Genomic DNA, 17,335 nt, shown 5'->3' with positions numbered 1-17,335 from the left:
GTGCATTTGCTAAGAATGCCACAAAGAATAATTAGACCAAAAGTGAGCACTTTTCGAGCTTTATTTACTGATTTAGATCAAAGAGTCTGATTTCTTGCATAAATTAGCATAATTAATCAAAATAAAATAAAAGAAGACAATTTTGTAAAATCTAAATATACGATCTTGTAGATTACATCGCACACTACCATTGTGCAAATTTCCGCGGCGATCGCGCGATCCACGGCTGAGATCTTAAGGGGGGGCCCTTTAGGCCCCCCCCCCCCAGTCTTTCGAGCTACCAAAATACCCCAGTCTTTTTAGGGTTAATCTTTTGAGCTATACTCATTATTATAGGCCCAAGTTGCAGACTTGGCCCGATGCGTGAGAAAAATGGGTGTCATGCGTGAGATCGTGAGATTGCCCCTAAATGCTTGAGTCTCACGCAGAAATGCGTGAGACTTGGTAGCTCTGGTACAGTGCATATGTCACCTCCACCTACAGTTGGATGCCATGACGTAGTTTATCACTGACTTCAATCATAATCACCATTGATAAGTCATCTGTTTAAGATAATCTTGTGAACTACAGTAAAAACAAACAAACAAACAACAATATTAAAATAAAGTCTGGCAACAAATTTTTGAAACGCTGAATAAATAAGTGGTATCATTACCATTTGACTATTTGATATGTCTAATACCCTGCCTCCGTACAAGAGGAAATCTAAAGTTATTCGGTGTGATAGACTGGTTTATTTTCTGTGCATTTGGTAAAGATGCAATTACAGTGCATTCCCGTTATAACGAACACGGTTATAACGAAATTCCGGTTCAACAAAGTAATAAATCAGGCCGCAACATTATCCATTTTATGTATTTCTATTGTTTATTTGTTTGGTTAGAACAAAATTTTGATATGATTAAAGAAAACTGCCAGTCCCGAGGACTTCGCAGAGACTCCAATTTTCCCGCTTTCGACGGGAGATCTCCCGCCGAAAGCCCAGTTTTGCAAAATCTCCTGTTCCCCCGCTTTGAATAATTTCTAACTTAGTGTCATCCTATGTTGAAAAATAAGCCTTAGATAACATCTAGAATCATAGAGCTGGACCCTGGCCACAAGGAACTTCGCACTTCGCGCACATCAAGTTGGAGTCTCCCGTTTGCTTGGGGTTTCAGGCAGGAGAATCTCCAGATCAGAAGGTGCTTGGGGTTAGAGTCTGTGGATTTCGTTATGACGAGAGTCCACTGTACTTTGCTTTTGCTTTCTTTTTTTTTCCTTGACCATTTAAAGAATCAAAGCAGGTACAGCTTGAATGAATACAGAATGATTACATACCAACAACTATTTAGCTACATTTTGACAAGAAGAATGAATAAACCTCTTATAAACACAGAATGAATTAAAGTGAATCCCACAAGTCAGATGTCATTTTAGCAACAAGTTTATTGACATAAGACTACATGTATGTACAGTAAACAAATAAACAAACAACTATAGGCCTACATATATGTACAAATGGGAGGAAAGGAATGAAATTACCTGTTCAATGTGACTAGTAGACTGATTTTATGAACTCAAGATTTGATTTCTGCTACTTATACATCATTATACTGCATAATGACCAGATTTGCATATTCAGACTTGGGGGGGGGGGGGGGGTGGGTTCAGTGTCTGAGAAAGACAAAGTCATTGTTCAAGTTCGAGGTTGCTGAAACTAAACAATAAAATGTTGAGTTTACTGACTGAGCTGCACAATGGTATTCTCAAGTATGAGTAAACCAAGTCAACAGAAATGATTTGTATGAAACATGTCTGAGAAAATCCTGCCATGCAGGAAAACCACTCTAAAATGTTGTATTAGTCCTTGAAGATACATACTGCACATGTTTTAGTCTAGGGGCAAAAAACGTTGAGTATGGCAAATCCGGCTAACCACTGATATTTTACTTTTGTGGAGCAATTGATGATCATTTCAGACTACTTTGTTCTTCAAGGCTTCAGGGGGGCATTTCATGAAGCATTTTCGCCGACCGACAAAGTTGTCGGACAAATTTGCTCTCAGCCAATCAGATGCAATGATTTCATTAGCTTGTAACAAGTTTGTCAGAAAAATATCCGACCAAACTGCTTCATGAAATGCCCCCCAGGTCTGCACATTATGACAGACACTAGTAGCATGCAGGACCTCGCTGCACAGATACATGTATTTCAATTGGCCACACTTGCTAAAAAGTTGCTGCAGTAATCAACATAAGAACCCAAGCCCCATGCTAAAATTTCACGCCCATTTTTCCCACTGCTGCATCACCATCATTGACACTGTCAGCATTATGTTTCACATTTGTGTGGCATCTTCACATTTTGTATAAAACCTTTAACCAACTGTTGAATGTAGAGACTTCTATATTCATGACAATATTTTTTTTTTGTTACTAGTATTCAACAAGCTTGCAGATTCCACTACATTCACTGTGAACTTCAATATCACAATAATCAATAGAAGAGTGGTCTTCGAAATCATGGAATGTTATGACCTACATAGGGCTGACAGAAGTGCATGAACTTTTCATTGACTTCTGCAGAAAGCAAATGCCTTTGATTAGTATAAGACATGATGACAGCAACATATTCTGATACAGTCAAATTTGCTTATAGGGGCTGTACAGTACTGGTTGAGGTGGGGATTCATGTTTTTTACATTCCTAAGTGAAATAATGAGAAACCTCTGTGAAATATGAAAGAGCATGTAATTTTAAGAAGGATTCAATGTTTATTTGATGAAAATTGGTTTTCAAATGGCTGAGATATCCCAAAAAGTGTAAATAATAAAAAACTACAGGCCAAAACTTTATTAGGATCTCTTTGTTTCATCTTGTTTTTGGATATCTCGGACACTTCAAAACCGATTTTCATCAAATAAACTTTTGATACCCCTTAGAATTGCATGTTTTTTGACATCTCATAGAGTGGTTTCTGAATATCTCGCAAAATGTAAAAAGCTAAATCCTCACCTCGACCAGAACTGTACACACCCTTTAAAGAGATCGTATAGTTTTGGTTGATACCTAATTTCAGGTTTCTAACATTTTTTGGTGAGATAATGAGAAACCTCTTATGAAATATGAAAGAGCATGTAATTCTATGAGGAATTCAATGTTTATTTGATGAAAATAGGCTTTGAAATGGCTGAGATATCCAAAAAAGAGCGATCCTAATAAAGTGTGGGACCCACACTTTATTACGATTGCTTTGTTTTACCTTGTTTTTTGGATAATTCAGTCATTCCAAACCCGATTTTCATTAAATAAACTTTGAATTCCTCTTAAAATGGTATGCTCTGTACTATATAATAAGTATTTTCTTGGTAGCTAGCAAAAAGTTAAAAGCCCAATTCTCATCTCCACCAATACTGTACAATCCCTTTAAGTCGATTTCACATAAGTTGAATAATCACCTAAGTCAAAGGTCTTTTAGGGTTCTCTTCTCTTTATATTCTATTGATTTAAATTCCACATAAGTCAAATTTTCTCAAAGCTTTTTCCTCAAATAGATCCAGCTTAGGCAAGGTTGACTGTACTTGCAGATACAGATCTTTAACAAGTGAATAGGCATTCATGAAAGATAAGATGTCAGATGAAAACACCCACAGACAAAGTTGGAAAATTTTAGGGGCTCAGAAAAATTAAAAATTGTCTGAGCAAATTTTCAAAACGTACTCTATGTTCCACTGTTTTGTTTATTTTGCAAAATACATTTTCAAACATTGATGCCCTGGCACTTTTCTATTTGAGGGTGGACAAGTTTGTGTACCGGTATGTATGTTTGTTTGTTTTTGTTGTTGTTGTTGTTGTTTTCATTCTTGTTGTGCTTCTATTGGAGCAAGGTACTGCAAAGGAAAATTAGCAATAACAAAATAATTCATTTTGTTTTCTGTACAGTGAAAACTTTTCTTTTTTTTTGTCACAGAAACCAGATTTGGACAGTCACATTTCAAGAGTTCTTTGAACATCCTGCTAAGTGGTGGAATATCTATACAAACAAAACAGATATGGAAATGCTAGACAGAAAAATACAACAAAATAATGACTCTGTCACAGGTAGATGGCTGCAACAGTGACCTACGAGATACAAATACATTGTATACGCAGACTTCCTAGCGCTAGTTGTCGGGTCGGTGGTACCAGAAGCGCGCCCTGAAGTCGTCGCTGCAAGTGATGAACCCTGGCCCGGTCGGGGAGTGGATGATGCAACGAACAACATTGTTGTGACCTGCAGATATGAAAACATCGGACAGAAGCGATGAAGAATCCACTGATGTACTGTAACAATGACTAAGCACATCTGTGTTGAGTATAATCTCTCCAGTTTAAAAAACAAACAAACAAACAAACTTGAAAATAAAGATATTTACGATAATCACCAACAAAGTTAATATAAATCTGATTGTGGTTGAGATCAAGGTGTACACAATAATTTCCAGTCTCTGGCCCCTACAATTTCTGTTTACTTGTTCAAAACTGCCTTTCATCAGAGCATCACAAAGAAATAAAATCTTGATTACTTTGTCTTGTTTTGCTTTTTTTTCTTTTCTTTTTTTTTTTTGGGGGGGGGGGGGTAGAAGGCTTTATAATCTTGATATCTCTGACAGCATTGTCATGGAAAACTATGAATACAACGTAATTTACTCCATAAAATTCTCATATCTATACTTTATCCCTTTATATATAATAACAGCTTACTGCAAACACAGAGTGACTGTCAAATATAGCACCATTCTTGTTGCATATACGTATATGTCTTCACGGGAGCACTAGTGAGCAATTTAAGTCACTGGGGGAGTCAGGAGATTAGTCTCCATTCCAGATGGCATTGATGCTATACTGTTTGGAGTTTTCCTTACCTAGGGACAGCAGTTTGTTCCTTTCTGCATTCCTGGAGTCCCAACAGCAAAGGCTCAAGGTTTTCTCGTCAGGAAAGAATACTTTGTGTGTGAACAGGAGAAGAAAAGGAGAAATTACATTTTGAAGCAAGACTCTCTTCTAACCAAACAGAAACTAAGAACTAAAAACTAAAATTGTAAATGCGATATTATAAAAACAAATTCTTGAACAACCCAGAAGTAGAAGCAAAAGGCAGGAGAAGGTGGAGGAAAGGAGAAAAAAAAAAAGAAAAAAGGGAAGAGTAAATAAAGATGTCTTTTGATTCAGGCTATGCTTTCATCCAACTATTTGAAGACCAGATGGTATGATTATTCTCAATTCATCCATAAAAAATAGATCTTTAATACCAACACTTGCCTAATACTCATATGGAAAAATGACAAATGAAAACTATAATAGCAAATACAACAAGCAAATGTCTACATACAATGTAGATCAAGACTTTAACAAATTTTGCAAATATTGTCCCTCACTTATAATGAAAACTGATGGCACCAACAAATACAATGCTCATGTCCAGACAGCTCAAGATTCTGACTTCAAAAACAAACTACAACCACTCTGGCTTACCATAGTCCTCTGTGTGGTTGAACACAGCCTGAGTTCTGCTTTTCTGTTGGTCCGAACCAGCGCCTGTGTATGTGATCAGGGTGCGGCTGGTGGCTATCTCCCACAGTTTGACAAGAGAGTCCTTTCCACTTGATAGGATGTACTGACATTTCGAAATCAGAGCAAGAGAGAGATAAAGAAAGACAGATCAAAAGTTATAGAAACACAAGCTGAGACAACTTTTTGCACCACAATTCATAGAAAATTTTTCACACATATTTCAATTGTTATGAAAAGAATGTAAACTCAATATACTTCAGTTGAGGCAAAAAACATCCACCCTGCCTTCTGAGGAAGCCAAATTATAAAAAAAAAAAAAATAATGTAATAACAAGTTTTAACAAACGTAATTTGTAATTTTTTTTTTACTTAGTCTTCTTAATTGCTCTGAATTTGTTCTTTCATAATTATATTGTTGTAGAGTTCAAATATGGTACTGTAGAGGTCAGTATATGGCATCAACTCAAGTCATAAAAAAAAAACTTATACAATGTATTTTAATAACTATGCTTTCTTTGTTTTTTATATATATATGTATATATATATATATATATATATCAATTAAATAGAACACAGAATGTCCATTGGCTGTAGTTTGCTTCACTAGGCGTTCTGCATTTACTAAATCCCCACACACATCGTATACCTAACTGATTAAACGTTCCCATTAAATACTTTGACCACCGTACTGAGGGAGATGGGTGCCCAAGCTCCCCTAAGCCTCACCTTGCCGTTCCTCGAGAACTGGACGGAGCAGACGTGCTCACCACTGTGGGCACTCTCCAGCGTGTTGATGCATCGGCTGCTGATGCCGTCCCAGAGTTTGATGGAGCCATCCTTGCTGCACGAGGCGTACATGTTGGCCAGCGGGTTGTACTGCACCTGTTGACAGCGGTTTCAGTAACGAGACAAAACATTTAGGATCGAATTCATGAAGTTGGTACAATTGAAACCATGATGGTTTAAACCATGGACAATTTGTATGGAGCGCGAAGTGTCACATTGGTACCACCTTTGTACCACCATCGTGAATTCGGGCCTTAGGGAGCTTCATGCTGATTGAGTCAATCACCTTCATGGTACATAATCAGCAGCCTTTACTATGACCTTATAGAATCCATCAGTTTGAGATTTTCATAATTTCACATCACGTAGTACAGAAATCAAAAGCTCCATGTACGTTGTATAGATTTGTGGAATTTACTGTGGTCCTTGACCAGAGAAACCTATACTCTGCAAAATCTTGAACAAATTACACTGAACAGTGTTGATGACATAGGAGCCTCAAATATTTCACAAATGTAGCAGTGTAATTCCACTACAATACCCTTGCTTATCAAGTCCACTTGTATAAATTCTATGCATGCCTTCTTCTTTTGTTCTGCTTCCTTGAGCCCCAACTCATGCGTTCTTATGGTGAGACTGCTATGTCATCATCCTTGTTCATTGCAATTTGCTATAAATTTTGAAAACACTCTTATTCCTCATCCCAATCACAATAAATTCTGAAACTTTGTACTCAGCATAACTAATTTCGAGTTGTTCAAATGTAAAAGTCTGAAAATCCTCCGGAGGTCTCTTTTAAACAAAGAATTGCAGTAGACAGAGAGGATTATCCATAGCTTCTTGCAGATTACTAGTCAGAGATGGTCTCCATGGTAACACCATGGAGGCAGCATTCATAACTTCATAACTTTCATATGAATGTTACAACTTGCATACCATACACTACCATGGTGTCTGAGTGAAAAAAAAAATAAAGTGAAGGCATTACCATGTTGATTGATCCCTTGTGTTGGTCCTTGGGATTGTGAGAGACGAAGCACTGTGCAGTGTTGACATCATATAACCTCACTGGATGGACAAAAACACATAGACAAAGACATAAAAAGGTATAGTGAGATCTCATTATGAAGAAGTCAATAAACAAAACCCTCCAATACCAAGGTTTTTTTTTTTTGAGGTCCCAACTCTTTATATTCCTTCTTTTTTGTACCCTGATGCAGTGAGAAACCTGATACAATCAAACCTGTCTATTTGCAGCCACCATAGGAAGACAAAAAAGTGGCCACTATACACAGATGACTGCTGTAGACAGGGTCCTTAACATGGCTTTTCCTCTTAGAGGAAATTTTAGTGGCAGTATGTGGCTGGTGGCCACTATAGACAGGTGACCACTAAAGGCAGGTTTGACTGTACAGGGAAATTATCCTGATTTATAAGTTGATGTTTTATAATGAGGTTCCCCCATAGTACAGACAAAATGGAGGCACCATCACAATGTTGACTGCCATACCCACATATACCACTCAGCATTCATCATAATTCTATTCACTTTTCTATTCACTATTCAGTTCCTTAACCCATCGTAGACTAGTCCAAATTATACTCGGGCAAGCGTCTATGAGAAAGATATTTTTCAGTGAAATCAGCCTGTCCTAAACACTTAAATACTACCTGCCTCACCGTTTCTCTGAGGAATAGGACACCAAAGTGATGATTTCAAAGTCTATTGTCATAGCTTAGGTTGGAACCAGGTGCAAGCATGATTAGCAACAATAGTGTTTAGATATTGCAGGCCAGGTGAAATTATTAAGAACCAGTTTCCATGGTGATGCATGGTTTAATATGATATCACACTTTGGTACTCTATAATATTTCTCTTCTTTCCAGGCCAGGTTTACCCTTTGACCTCTTTGACCTTTGACTCACGTGTTGGGTGCTCGGTGCAGACCAGGAGGTAGTCGCCAGTGGGGTGGAAGGCGGTGCAGCGAAGGGCTGCCACCTCCTGGATGGTCTTCGCCGACTTCTTCACCGTTGACTTGGAGAAATCGAAGAGCTTGACGGTGAAGTCCTTGCCTCCAGACACGAGAATGGGCAGCGAGGGGTGAAAGTCCAGAGCAGTCACGTCCTGCACGAAGGAGGAGAATTTTAAATACAGTGACAGAAATAGTAGACTAAGGCCATGCCAGAACCTTCTAGAATTATTCAAGCATTTACATTACAACTCAAATGTGTTTTGTGTTCACCCATGTACATGTCTGAAATGTCGAATAAAAAATAATAATAACAATGATGATGATGATGATGATGATAATAATAATAATAATAATAACAATGATTAGTCAAGTAGAAATATATAAAGGCATAATGCGAGAATGCCTCAATGAGGAAGGCAAAGTGTGTATTGTAACTCTAAAACTGCTTTAAACATTTTACAGGTTATGTACAATAGCACAGACAACACGAAGTCTGACACATTTAACTGGCATGAAAGTCATAAGATGACTTTTATTTCTTCATACTTCTACTGACATAGTGTAGGGACATTGATTGGGCATGTATCTTAATTCAAATACTTAAATACTGGCACTGATGGCAACAAATACAAACAAAAAAGGAGTGAGAGATGCACAAATTTTGATTTGTAAGCAATCTCATAATACTTCAGCATCAACAGATATTCACGAATATAGGAATATAAGGCTGTATACAGGTTCTATTTTCCTGGGGGAAAAAATGAGAAGCTGACAAGGATGTTACAAGAATATTCGAGTAGTCTTGGATTCAGACTCCCAGCCTGGCAAGAAAAAGATCTCCACTGCTGCTTTCTTTTCTCTACTTACGTCTACATGGTCGTAAAGAGTTCTTATGACTGGGTGACTCTCCACAGTGTCTGTCGTCGAAGCTGTGGACGCACTTTTGGCAAGCATGCGTTCTACATCAAGGATCTGTAAATGAGGCCATAAAAGATAATATGCACGTGACCGAGACTGCTTCAGTTTCAGACCACAGGGCAGAGGACATTAAAATACCTGGTCTCATTCAGCTGAATATCAAACCTAGGCAGCCTGAAAAGAGGCTATGAATGAAAGGAAGCATCCAACCCCACAGAGAGAGGGAAACCTCACATGTCAAGCAACAATGACCTGGGTCCCATTTCATTAACTTGCTATCAGTGACAACTGCAACATTTCTGTGACAAATTCGCTCTTAGCCAATCAGATGCAAGGATTTCAGTAGCTTATAACAACTATGACAACTCGTCACTGATAACAAGCTTTATGAAATGGGGCCCAGATCTCTGTAACATATGGTATATGCATAAAGGCATGATGCCGTTGCAAGATCTTAATCATTAGTCTGTGACAACACAAATCACAACATAACCTTTTAGAATTGAAAGAAGCTTTATTTCTGTGAATGGTAATCATAATTGAGTTTCTCTAATTTCACTTTCAAACCTTTATTGAAATAAGGTACCGGTATTCAGTAATTCATATTTCACTTGAAAAAACAAAGAAACACAAAAACAAACATGAAAATGTAGAGATGAAGAGTCTACATGAAATACGAAAAATGCGTTATGCACATACAAGTATTTTGAAATACCGAAAAAAATACCATGCAGATGTCACACTTTCACAACTATTGCAGTGAACATAATCTTGAAAGGATTGCATAAATCTTGTCGTCGGGTGCCCATGCATTGGCCGCTAATGCAATACAATTTGTATTGCGTTAGCGGCTAATGCACGGGCACCCGACGTTGTGGAAGCTGATAACATATTATGCACTGATTGGCACACTTAACAGTCTCACTGCAATCAAAAGACAAGTCCAACTGAGGGGAAACGTAGAGGGTGTTGTGTAAACGGTAATTGTCGTGAACGCTTCCGCTGATGGATTTTAACCACTCTATACGGGGAAACTGGTGGGTCCAGGACTTAGTCTATAGCAATTTGAGAGTCTCTCCACGAGAATGGGGTAACTATCATCAACTCACCTTTATTGATGCATCTGTTGAACCAGTAGCAATAAGTTGACCTAGAGAAAGAAATATATAAAAGACATTGAATTATTAGTGTGAAAATCTATTTTCTATCAGAAGTAACAGACCACATGCTGACCTTGGCACAGATCTATACTGCAAATGGGATTGGCCCTTAACAGTGTTCACATGACCCCAGAATGAATGTTGTGACAGGTGAATGATGTTTGACAAATTGTTACCCACAATGCAAGGAATCTATACCATCCTGGAGTAGAAGAGAGGCACTTAAACCTCAATGTCTAGTTCTTTGGAGGGGGACTTAAAGCTTTCATAAGCACTTTACTCAACGAGTTGTTCCTAAGTGAATGTTACCATCCTTGCTCCACGCAGCCACTCGGCAGGGTCCTTTGTGAGCTGTCACGTAGCATGTCTCGTACTGGGCGGCCTCAGGTGCCGATGATTGGACTAAGAGGAGAAACATGTACAAGAGAAGGATTCAGTCTCTTTAAAGATATCAACAAAATCAAGTAAAGAGTAAATTGTTGTTTTTGCTGACAGGTTTTCAAATATTAAATTTATCATCATATAAATCATACAGGGGACTCCCGTCATGATTACTCACTAAGTCATCAGCACTGGAAGCATACAGTAATTAGTATAACATAGATGATACTTTTGGGACCTGAATTTTCACTACAGATTGTTTAATATGAGAATTTTGTTTTAACAGTGTTTGTTGTAACGAGAGTACACTGTACCACCAAGGGGAGACTGAAGTGCTAAATGATTATAATGATTGTCATTTATTCATTATAATTACAAGAATATATGTGACCCTGCATCACAAAACCAACAAAAAGTCGCCAGACATGGATTTTTACTCGAGGGCAGATTCTGAAAGAGCAGACTCTAAGCTTTAAAATGATGTATAACTCAATTCGAATGGACTCCCCTAACCTATCTAAATACTGCAAAGAAAGCACACACTATGGAAAAGTGTGAACTGAGAAAAGAGGCTCTGAAGTACAGGGTCTATTCAAGTGCTTAATCTTTACTAAGCTCTGCTAGCTGTGCAATGAAAGGGACAAAACACAGGATGTAAACCACTGGAGCGACAACAATGAAGGGATTATCAGATTACGCTGAAATTGGACAAGTTCTATGTACACATTCTGTCCATTATTAATGCCAACTTTCAAATCAGTAGTGTTATTCTTTCAAAAGTTATTAGACTTGAAAGTGAAGAGTGTATAAAGGATTTCAAGAAATGAAAATGGGTCTCTAAAGACATATCTGATCATTCCACTCTCCCCCAAAAAAGAGTTATAGAAAAACTGTTGAAAACACACTTTTCCATTCATGTCATGATCCAAAACTAAAGAATAATGTAGAAGAAGGATAGCTCTTTCAGAAAACATGAAAAACTCAAGATTGACTCGGTTGACACATTTAACCTTTTTTGAGTCCTCACGTAAAATCAAGGGGTGCGACTTTTTGTTCATTTTGTGATGCACGGTCACATATTATATATGTTTTATTGACAGAAGCAGATTATCTAATCATATTTAAAACAGTTCATGGAATAATCAAATTTAGTGATCATTCTAATATGACCTGACCTTTTAAAGGACACACTGGCACTGTGGGACACATTCACTATGCAGAAACAGAAACTCCCCTGTGAAATGACTGTGAACAATTTCAACTGAGATGTACCCCACATACATACCTTCTGTGTCAAAATCAAGATCAATAGATGTGGCTGGTGCAACTGTGTCAGATATATTGACTGGAACTTGTCCTGGGAAGGGGATAAAAAAAGAGGAAGACGAAAAGGCAAAAATATCAAAGTAGGCATTTTATGTACAGTGTACCTTGAATATTTACATACTGTAGAGTGGTGATTTACAGGTACACATTGTAGGTAACAAAACTTATATCAGCAAACAAGTCCATTCCATCCAGTACATCTTCTAACGGATTGTGCTTTATCTGTTCTCAAAAAAAAGAAAAAAGAGAAATAAACAACAACAACAACATATTCTTACCGCTGTTTGAGCACTACACTTTAATAACAGTAAACAAATATTAAAAATTTTCTGTTTGTTACAAATTTTTACATTAGTTTAGTTTTGCTTTCATAGGAACAAGGGCTATCACTTTATACAGTAAAGAGCATAAAAAAAAGTATGCCTATAAATAAGAAAAATATACGGAATCTTCCTGCTATTCAATAATATATCACTTTTAAAATAGCTTCATGAAAAGGTGACTTCTTACTGTCTGGTTCAGCATGCAATCCCAGCTGGACAACTCTTTGCAAGCGGTCTGAAGGGGGACAGTCAGGGACGGGGGAAACAATCTTGCTAAGCTGTTGGGCCACTTCATGGTAACCATCATGGAGCAGCTGACTGCAGAGTGAAGATCAATTATTAACAGATAGGACCTAATAATATTTTTGAAATAGGCCCTACATGTACAAACAAGGGTCCTGCGATATCTAGTGCATACAGCGTGCAAGCCATGCTACGTAAAAAAATCTCCTCCCATGCGTGTGAACTGCAAGCTCGCTCTGAAAATTCCACAGCTTGAGCTTGCATGGCTTACGCGCTGTCTGCACTGGATGCAGAACGCTGTTGTACAAAATGCACCTAGTAAAAGGCTGATAGACGGTAGAATTCACAAAGAAAGTGAACCCATAATACCTACAAAGTGATTAGTTTGCTGACAAATTCGAGTACCCACCTACTCTATCAGTGTGAAATAAATTTGGAATATACATGTATGCACAAGATCAGGTTTACACTTAGTTCTCATTTTAGTTTTCTCTTTACAAATTCAAATATTTGTATCAAAAATGAATTTTACTGTCACTTCACTTTCATGGGGCTGTTCCGAGAATGGAGAGGCGAGAGCAGTAGAAAAAAGCACCAAATATTTCGAGGCATATCAGGCCAATAGGTGCAGCTAGCGCTGGCAGTCCTGCGTTGAGCAAACCTGCTACAGTGCTAGCACCCAGTGAGTGGGTTGCTGCACATTAGTAAATTGGTTGACTGAAACACAATTTTTGTCAAAAAGCAGACACAAAGACAGAATGTTTTCTTCTATTCATCTCGATCATGGAGAGTGGACATTTGTGTGCAACAACAAAAAAAAATCATCGTTCAAACTTGCGACAATACATATTTCAGATGTGAGATAGGGTACGATAAGTGAACAGGGTGCCTCATCACATTGTAATTGATCACCATTCTCTGTGTGACAATCAATGCCGGTAAGAGTTCCTTTTGTACCCCCCCGATAAATTGAAAAAAAAAAAATAAGAAGAAAATAAATTTTGTTACAAAACACATTTATATAGGTAGAAATAGTGGAAAAATTAATAAAATCCTACAAAAATGTAATAATAGTGATAATTTACTCACCAACTTCATTTCACGTAGGTGGGACTATCATTACGTATGCTGCTACAGTGCTAGCGATTAATCCTAACTTTTGTGCGCACTTTACAGCCAATTCGTTGTCGTGATCAAGTTAATACCGATAATGCCACGTCATTTCCTGAATTAAGCTCCTGGTGGACAGTAGTTTAAAAAAGAACGATGAATTCTGATGTTAAACGAGATCGAGTCGTATTGCTAGCGAAATGCGATGGATGGACCCCGTTCCACTGTACTGTGCCTACTGCTGGATACTGTGTGCGCGTGCATGCACGCATTGATGTGCACATACCTACATCGTTTGAAGGTACTGTAATTAGCTCGCCCTTCACTCGCCACAAATATTAGACAACTCGGCCGTGACCATGTACAAGTTGACAGTCAGGATGTAAAAATGTGATTTCGATGGTTACGTTTACATTAGAGCTAACAATTAGGGGTAGTCTTAGGGTAACGTTGATCGCAGAGTCCTAAGGTGACGCGGACCCGAAGCAGAGACTCCAACCCCAAACACCTTCTGATCTGGAGAATTTCCCGCCTGAAACCCCTAGCAAACGGGAGACTCCAAGTTTATGTGTGCGAAGCGCGAAGTTCCTAGGGTTATAGATGCTCTCTGGTGCTATCTAAGGCTTATTTTTTTCAACATACGATAGAAATAAGTAAGAAATCCTTTCCAACGGGAGACATTGAGCCAGGGCGGGAGAAATTAAATCTCAAACGGGAGAACGGGAGATTTTGCAAAAATGGGTTTTCGGCGGGAGATCTCCCGTCGAAAACGGGAGAGTTGGAGTCTCTGCCGAAGTCCTAGGGTTAGGGTTAAGGTTAGCGTTAGGGTAACGTTGACCTCGGTGTCCTAGGGTGACGCGGACCCTGGTGTCCTAGGGTGACGCGGACCCCGGTGTCCTAGGGTGACGCGGACCCCGGTGTCCTAGGGTGACGCGGACCCAAAGTCCTAGGGTTAGGGTTAGGGTTAGTGTTAGGGTAACGTTGACCTCGGTGTCCTAGGGTGACGCGGACCCCGGTGTCCTAGGGTGACGCGGACCCCGGTGTCCTAGGGTGACGCGGACCCGAAGTCCTAGGGTTAGGGTTAGGGTTAGTGTTAGGGTAACATTGACCTCGGTGTCCTAGGGTGACGCGGACCCCGGTGTCCTAGGGTGACGCGGACCCCGGTGTCCTAGGGTGACGCGGACCCCGGTGTCCTAGGGTGACGCGGACCCCGGTGTCCTAGGGTGATGCGGACCATGTACAGTTTGCGCAGAATGTGTATATTACAAATTTTTTTTGCTGGTGGTAAACTAAATAAAGGTTATGGAAAGTCTTCCCATAAAAGGCATAACCTTTATTTAGTTTAATGTTGGTGAAAGGGAATAGTAATTTGTTGGATTAGGGCTAGGGTATAGGGTTTAGACTAACCTATTTTACAGGATTGTGGAGTTCAGCTGCTTCTTTGAAGAAAACTTGAAATAGGTCGTCTTGAATATGTGCATGTCTCCACATGTACTCACACAGATGACTTGTGAAGTTGCTATGGCGGGTATGTGTCTCAGGTAGTTGTCTTTTCACCTGCCACCACAAGTTCTCAATATTGTTTGTGTGGGCTCCAGTGGTAGGATCTACAAAATTGTAACTGTGGTTCACTGTTAAATGTTGAAATCCAAGTGTGCCCAAGTTATCATAAGACTTCCAGCAATCGCTAATGATTGTAGACCCTGGTTTAATGTGTTTAAGAATGATGGGTTCCAAGGTATCCCGGTCGCGCTTATTATCGGGAAGGGCAACTAGGAATATCTCACGAGTCTCCCGGCAAATACCGCCAAACACCCACTGGCCTTGTACAAAACGTCCACGTTGATACTTAGTTTTCCCAAACTTTGACTCGTCAATCTCAACAGTTAAGCCGGGTCCTCCTATTGCTTGATTGCTGTGCAATTTCTTCTCTACTGACCACTGGCAAGTTTCTCGGCAATAACTATAATAGTCAGCAATGGTTTCTCGACTAGTTGTCAGCACATTGTCATTGTCAGAGTCACTGTCAGCCGATGAAATGCTTGTCTCGTGAATAGTCTGTTGGTATGGTAATTTTTGTCGAAAACAATAAACTATAACTCTTCCGCAATGAAATGTTGCTTTTTCCGAACCACGTTCCCTTCCTGATAGGTATTTGATTTTTTGATTTGTTCTTACACTTTTTCCGATTGCACTGAAATCTCCGCTCTGCTCTCTCCCTTCCAGCACGCTTTACAGTGTAGATTTTTTTCAACTTGGTTTTGCACGACGGGCATGAAATCTCTCTCGCAATAAGTCCTAGCTCCTGACAGAAACCAACGGTTGACTCTTCCGTCGTTATTTTTTGGGACAGTCTAAATAAATTAATTCCTTGTTTTTTTCCTTTTCTCCGCGATTTACTAGATGCTGCAGTCTCTTCAGACATCTTGTACCTGACTGAAATTGACTGAGGACGTGCGTGCGTACAGCTACAGTACACACGTGTACTTTAAAGACCAGACTACGTAAATGTCAAGTAGCGCCATCTACGACGAGCATAGTACAGTTGATGCATTGTTTATTTGCCACGAATCACCTACGCCTCGCAACTCATCATGCAGCACGATCGTGAACGCACTGGGCTCAGATACGCATGATAGTGAGTTCGAGTCCCAGACCCGGCACTTAATTTCAGCAAAATGTTTTCTCTTTCTTATTATGTCATGTTTATCTTTACAGGTTCATGCAGGAAGTCAACTGGAGATGGCAATCGTCAATCGGAGAGAAAGAAGGAGAAAGGGGAAAGAGAGGGAAGAGAAAGAGGGAAGAGGGAGAGGGAAGAAAGAGAATAGAATAAGGGAGACATGAGAATTGAGAGAAAACATTTTTTCAACGTTTTTTTTTTTCTTTTAGTAATGACCCCCAAAAAATTCCACGCCCCATTTTTACTCAACCCCCATCAAAATGTCGCCCTCTTTTAGACAGTTAGGTAGAGCCCAAAATACGCAATCTTATCGGGGGGGGGGGGTACAAAAGGAACTCTTTCCCTGTCAATACTAATACTAGAGCAGAGATCCAATCAATACAGCATGCAGCAGAGCTCAGAGGCACAAGTCACTTACGCCGTTTCGAATAGATGGGACACTTCTTATCAATAGCAGTGGCGACACGTGAACATCACAATTAGGACAACGTGAAAGCTCCAATGGAGCAAATACAGTCTTACCTTATGATCAGTCTGTACATTTGATCCTTCTCACGAATCGTCATAGTTGCCTGCGACATGATTATAGAATAAGTCAACAAATAGAATGAAAAATGTCAATACTACCAGCGCTCGTTTCGGCCCTGGAACGCGTTTAGAAAGTAGACTTTACTCAACATCGTCACAGTTGTTTGCTCATAAATAAACATCTTGGACTGCGCATAAAATTTATATCTCCTCCTTGTTTTTGCATCTAATGATGTAAAAAAGAAGAAAAAATAAAAATAGGAAAGAATTATGATAAATTCTCATCGAGCATAACACACTACAGGTGTATTTTGTAGAATCCCTCGATCGAAGTACAATTTCACTCTTTTAATAAATGTCTAACGACTGAATA

The 17,335-nt window shown here is 39.1% G+C and overlaps 1 protein-coding gene across 1 annotated transcript; it reads right to left on the bottom strand.

Annotated features, from left to right (window-relative positions):
- Positions 1 to 4,141: 4,141 nt before the first annotated feature.
- LOC139708188 (cleavage stimulation factor subunit 1-like) lies at positions 4,142 to 17,081 on the bottom strand. The gene is made up of 12 exons (XM_071620162.1): positions 16,957 to 17,081; positions 12,586 to 12,716; positions 12,035 to 12,106; positions 10,678 to 10,770; positions 10,318 to 10,358; positions 9,158 to 9,262; positions 8,244 to 8,442; positions 7,306 to 7,385; positions 6,258 to 6,413; positions 5,493 to 5,634; positions 4,883 to 4,963; positions 4,142 to 4,251 (listed from the first exon to the last, which is right to left on the bottom strand). The coding sequence occupies exons 1-12, from the start codon at positions 17,013 to 17,015 to the stop codon at positions 4,142 to 4,144; spliced, it is 1,269 nt and encodes a 422-aa protein (XP_071476263.1). The 5' UTR covers positions 17,016 to 17,081.
- Between the last annotated feature and the right edge of the window lie 254 nt (positions 17,082 to 17,335).

Source organism: Diadema antillarum, unplaced genomic scaffold, assembly GCF_040938485.1.
Source record: "Diadema antillarum isolate AM-2024a unplaced genomic scaffold, OU_Dant_1.0 seq00001318_RagTag, whole genome shotgun sequence".
NCBI classification, from domain to species: Eukaryota; Metazoa; Echinodermata; class Echinoidea; order Diadematoida; family Diadematidae; genus Diadema; species Diadema antillarum.
Note: the sequence above shows the minus strand (reverse complement) of the source record. Positions and strands in the feature narration are given on the sequence as shown.

Excerpts from the sequence above, each read along its gene's own strand:
- LOC139708188 (XM_071620162.1), bottom strand. The coding sequence starts at position 17,015 with ATGTCGCAGGCAACTATGACGATTCGTGAGAAGGATCAAATGTACAGA. Across the intron at positions 8,443-9,157 it reads CTCTTTACGACCATGTAGAC|GACGTGACTGCTCTGGACTT; the intron begins GTAAGTAGAGAA and ends TCCTTCGTGCAG. Across the intron at positions 4,964-5,492 it reads CAACCACACAGAGGACTATG|TATTCTTTCCTGACGAGAAA; the intron begins GTAAGCCAGAGT and ends TCACACACAAAG.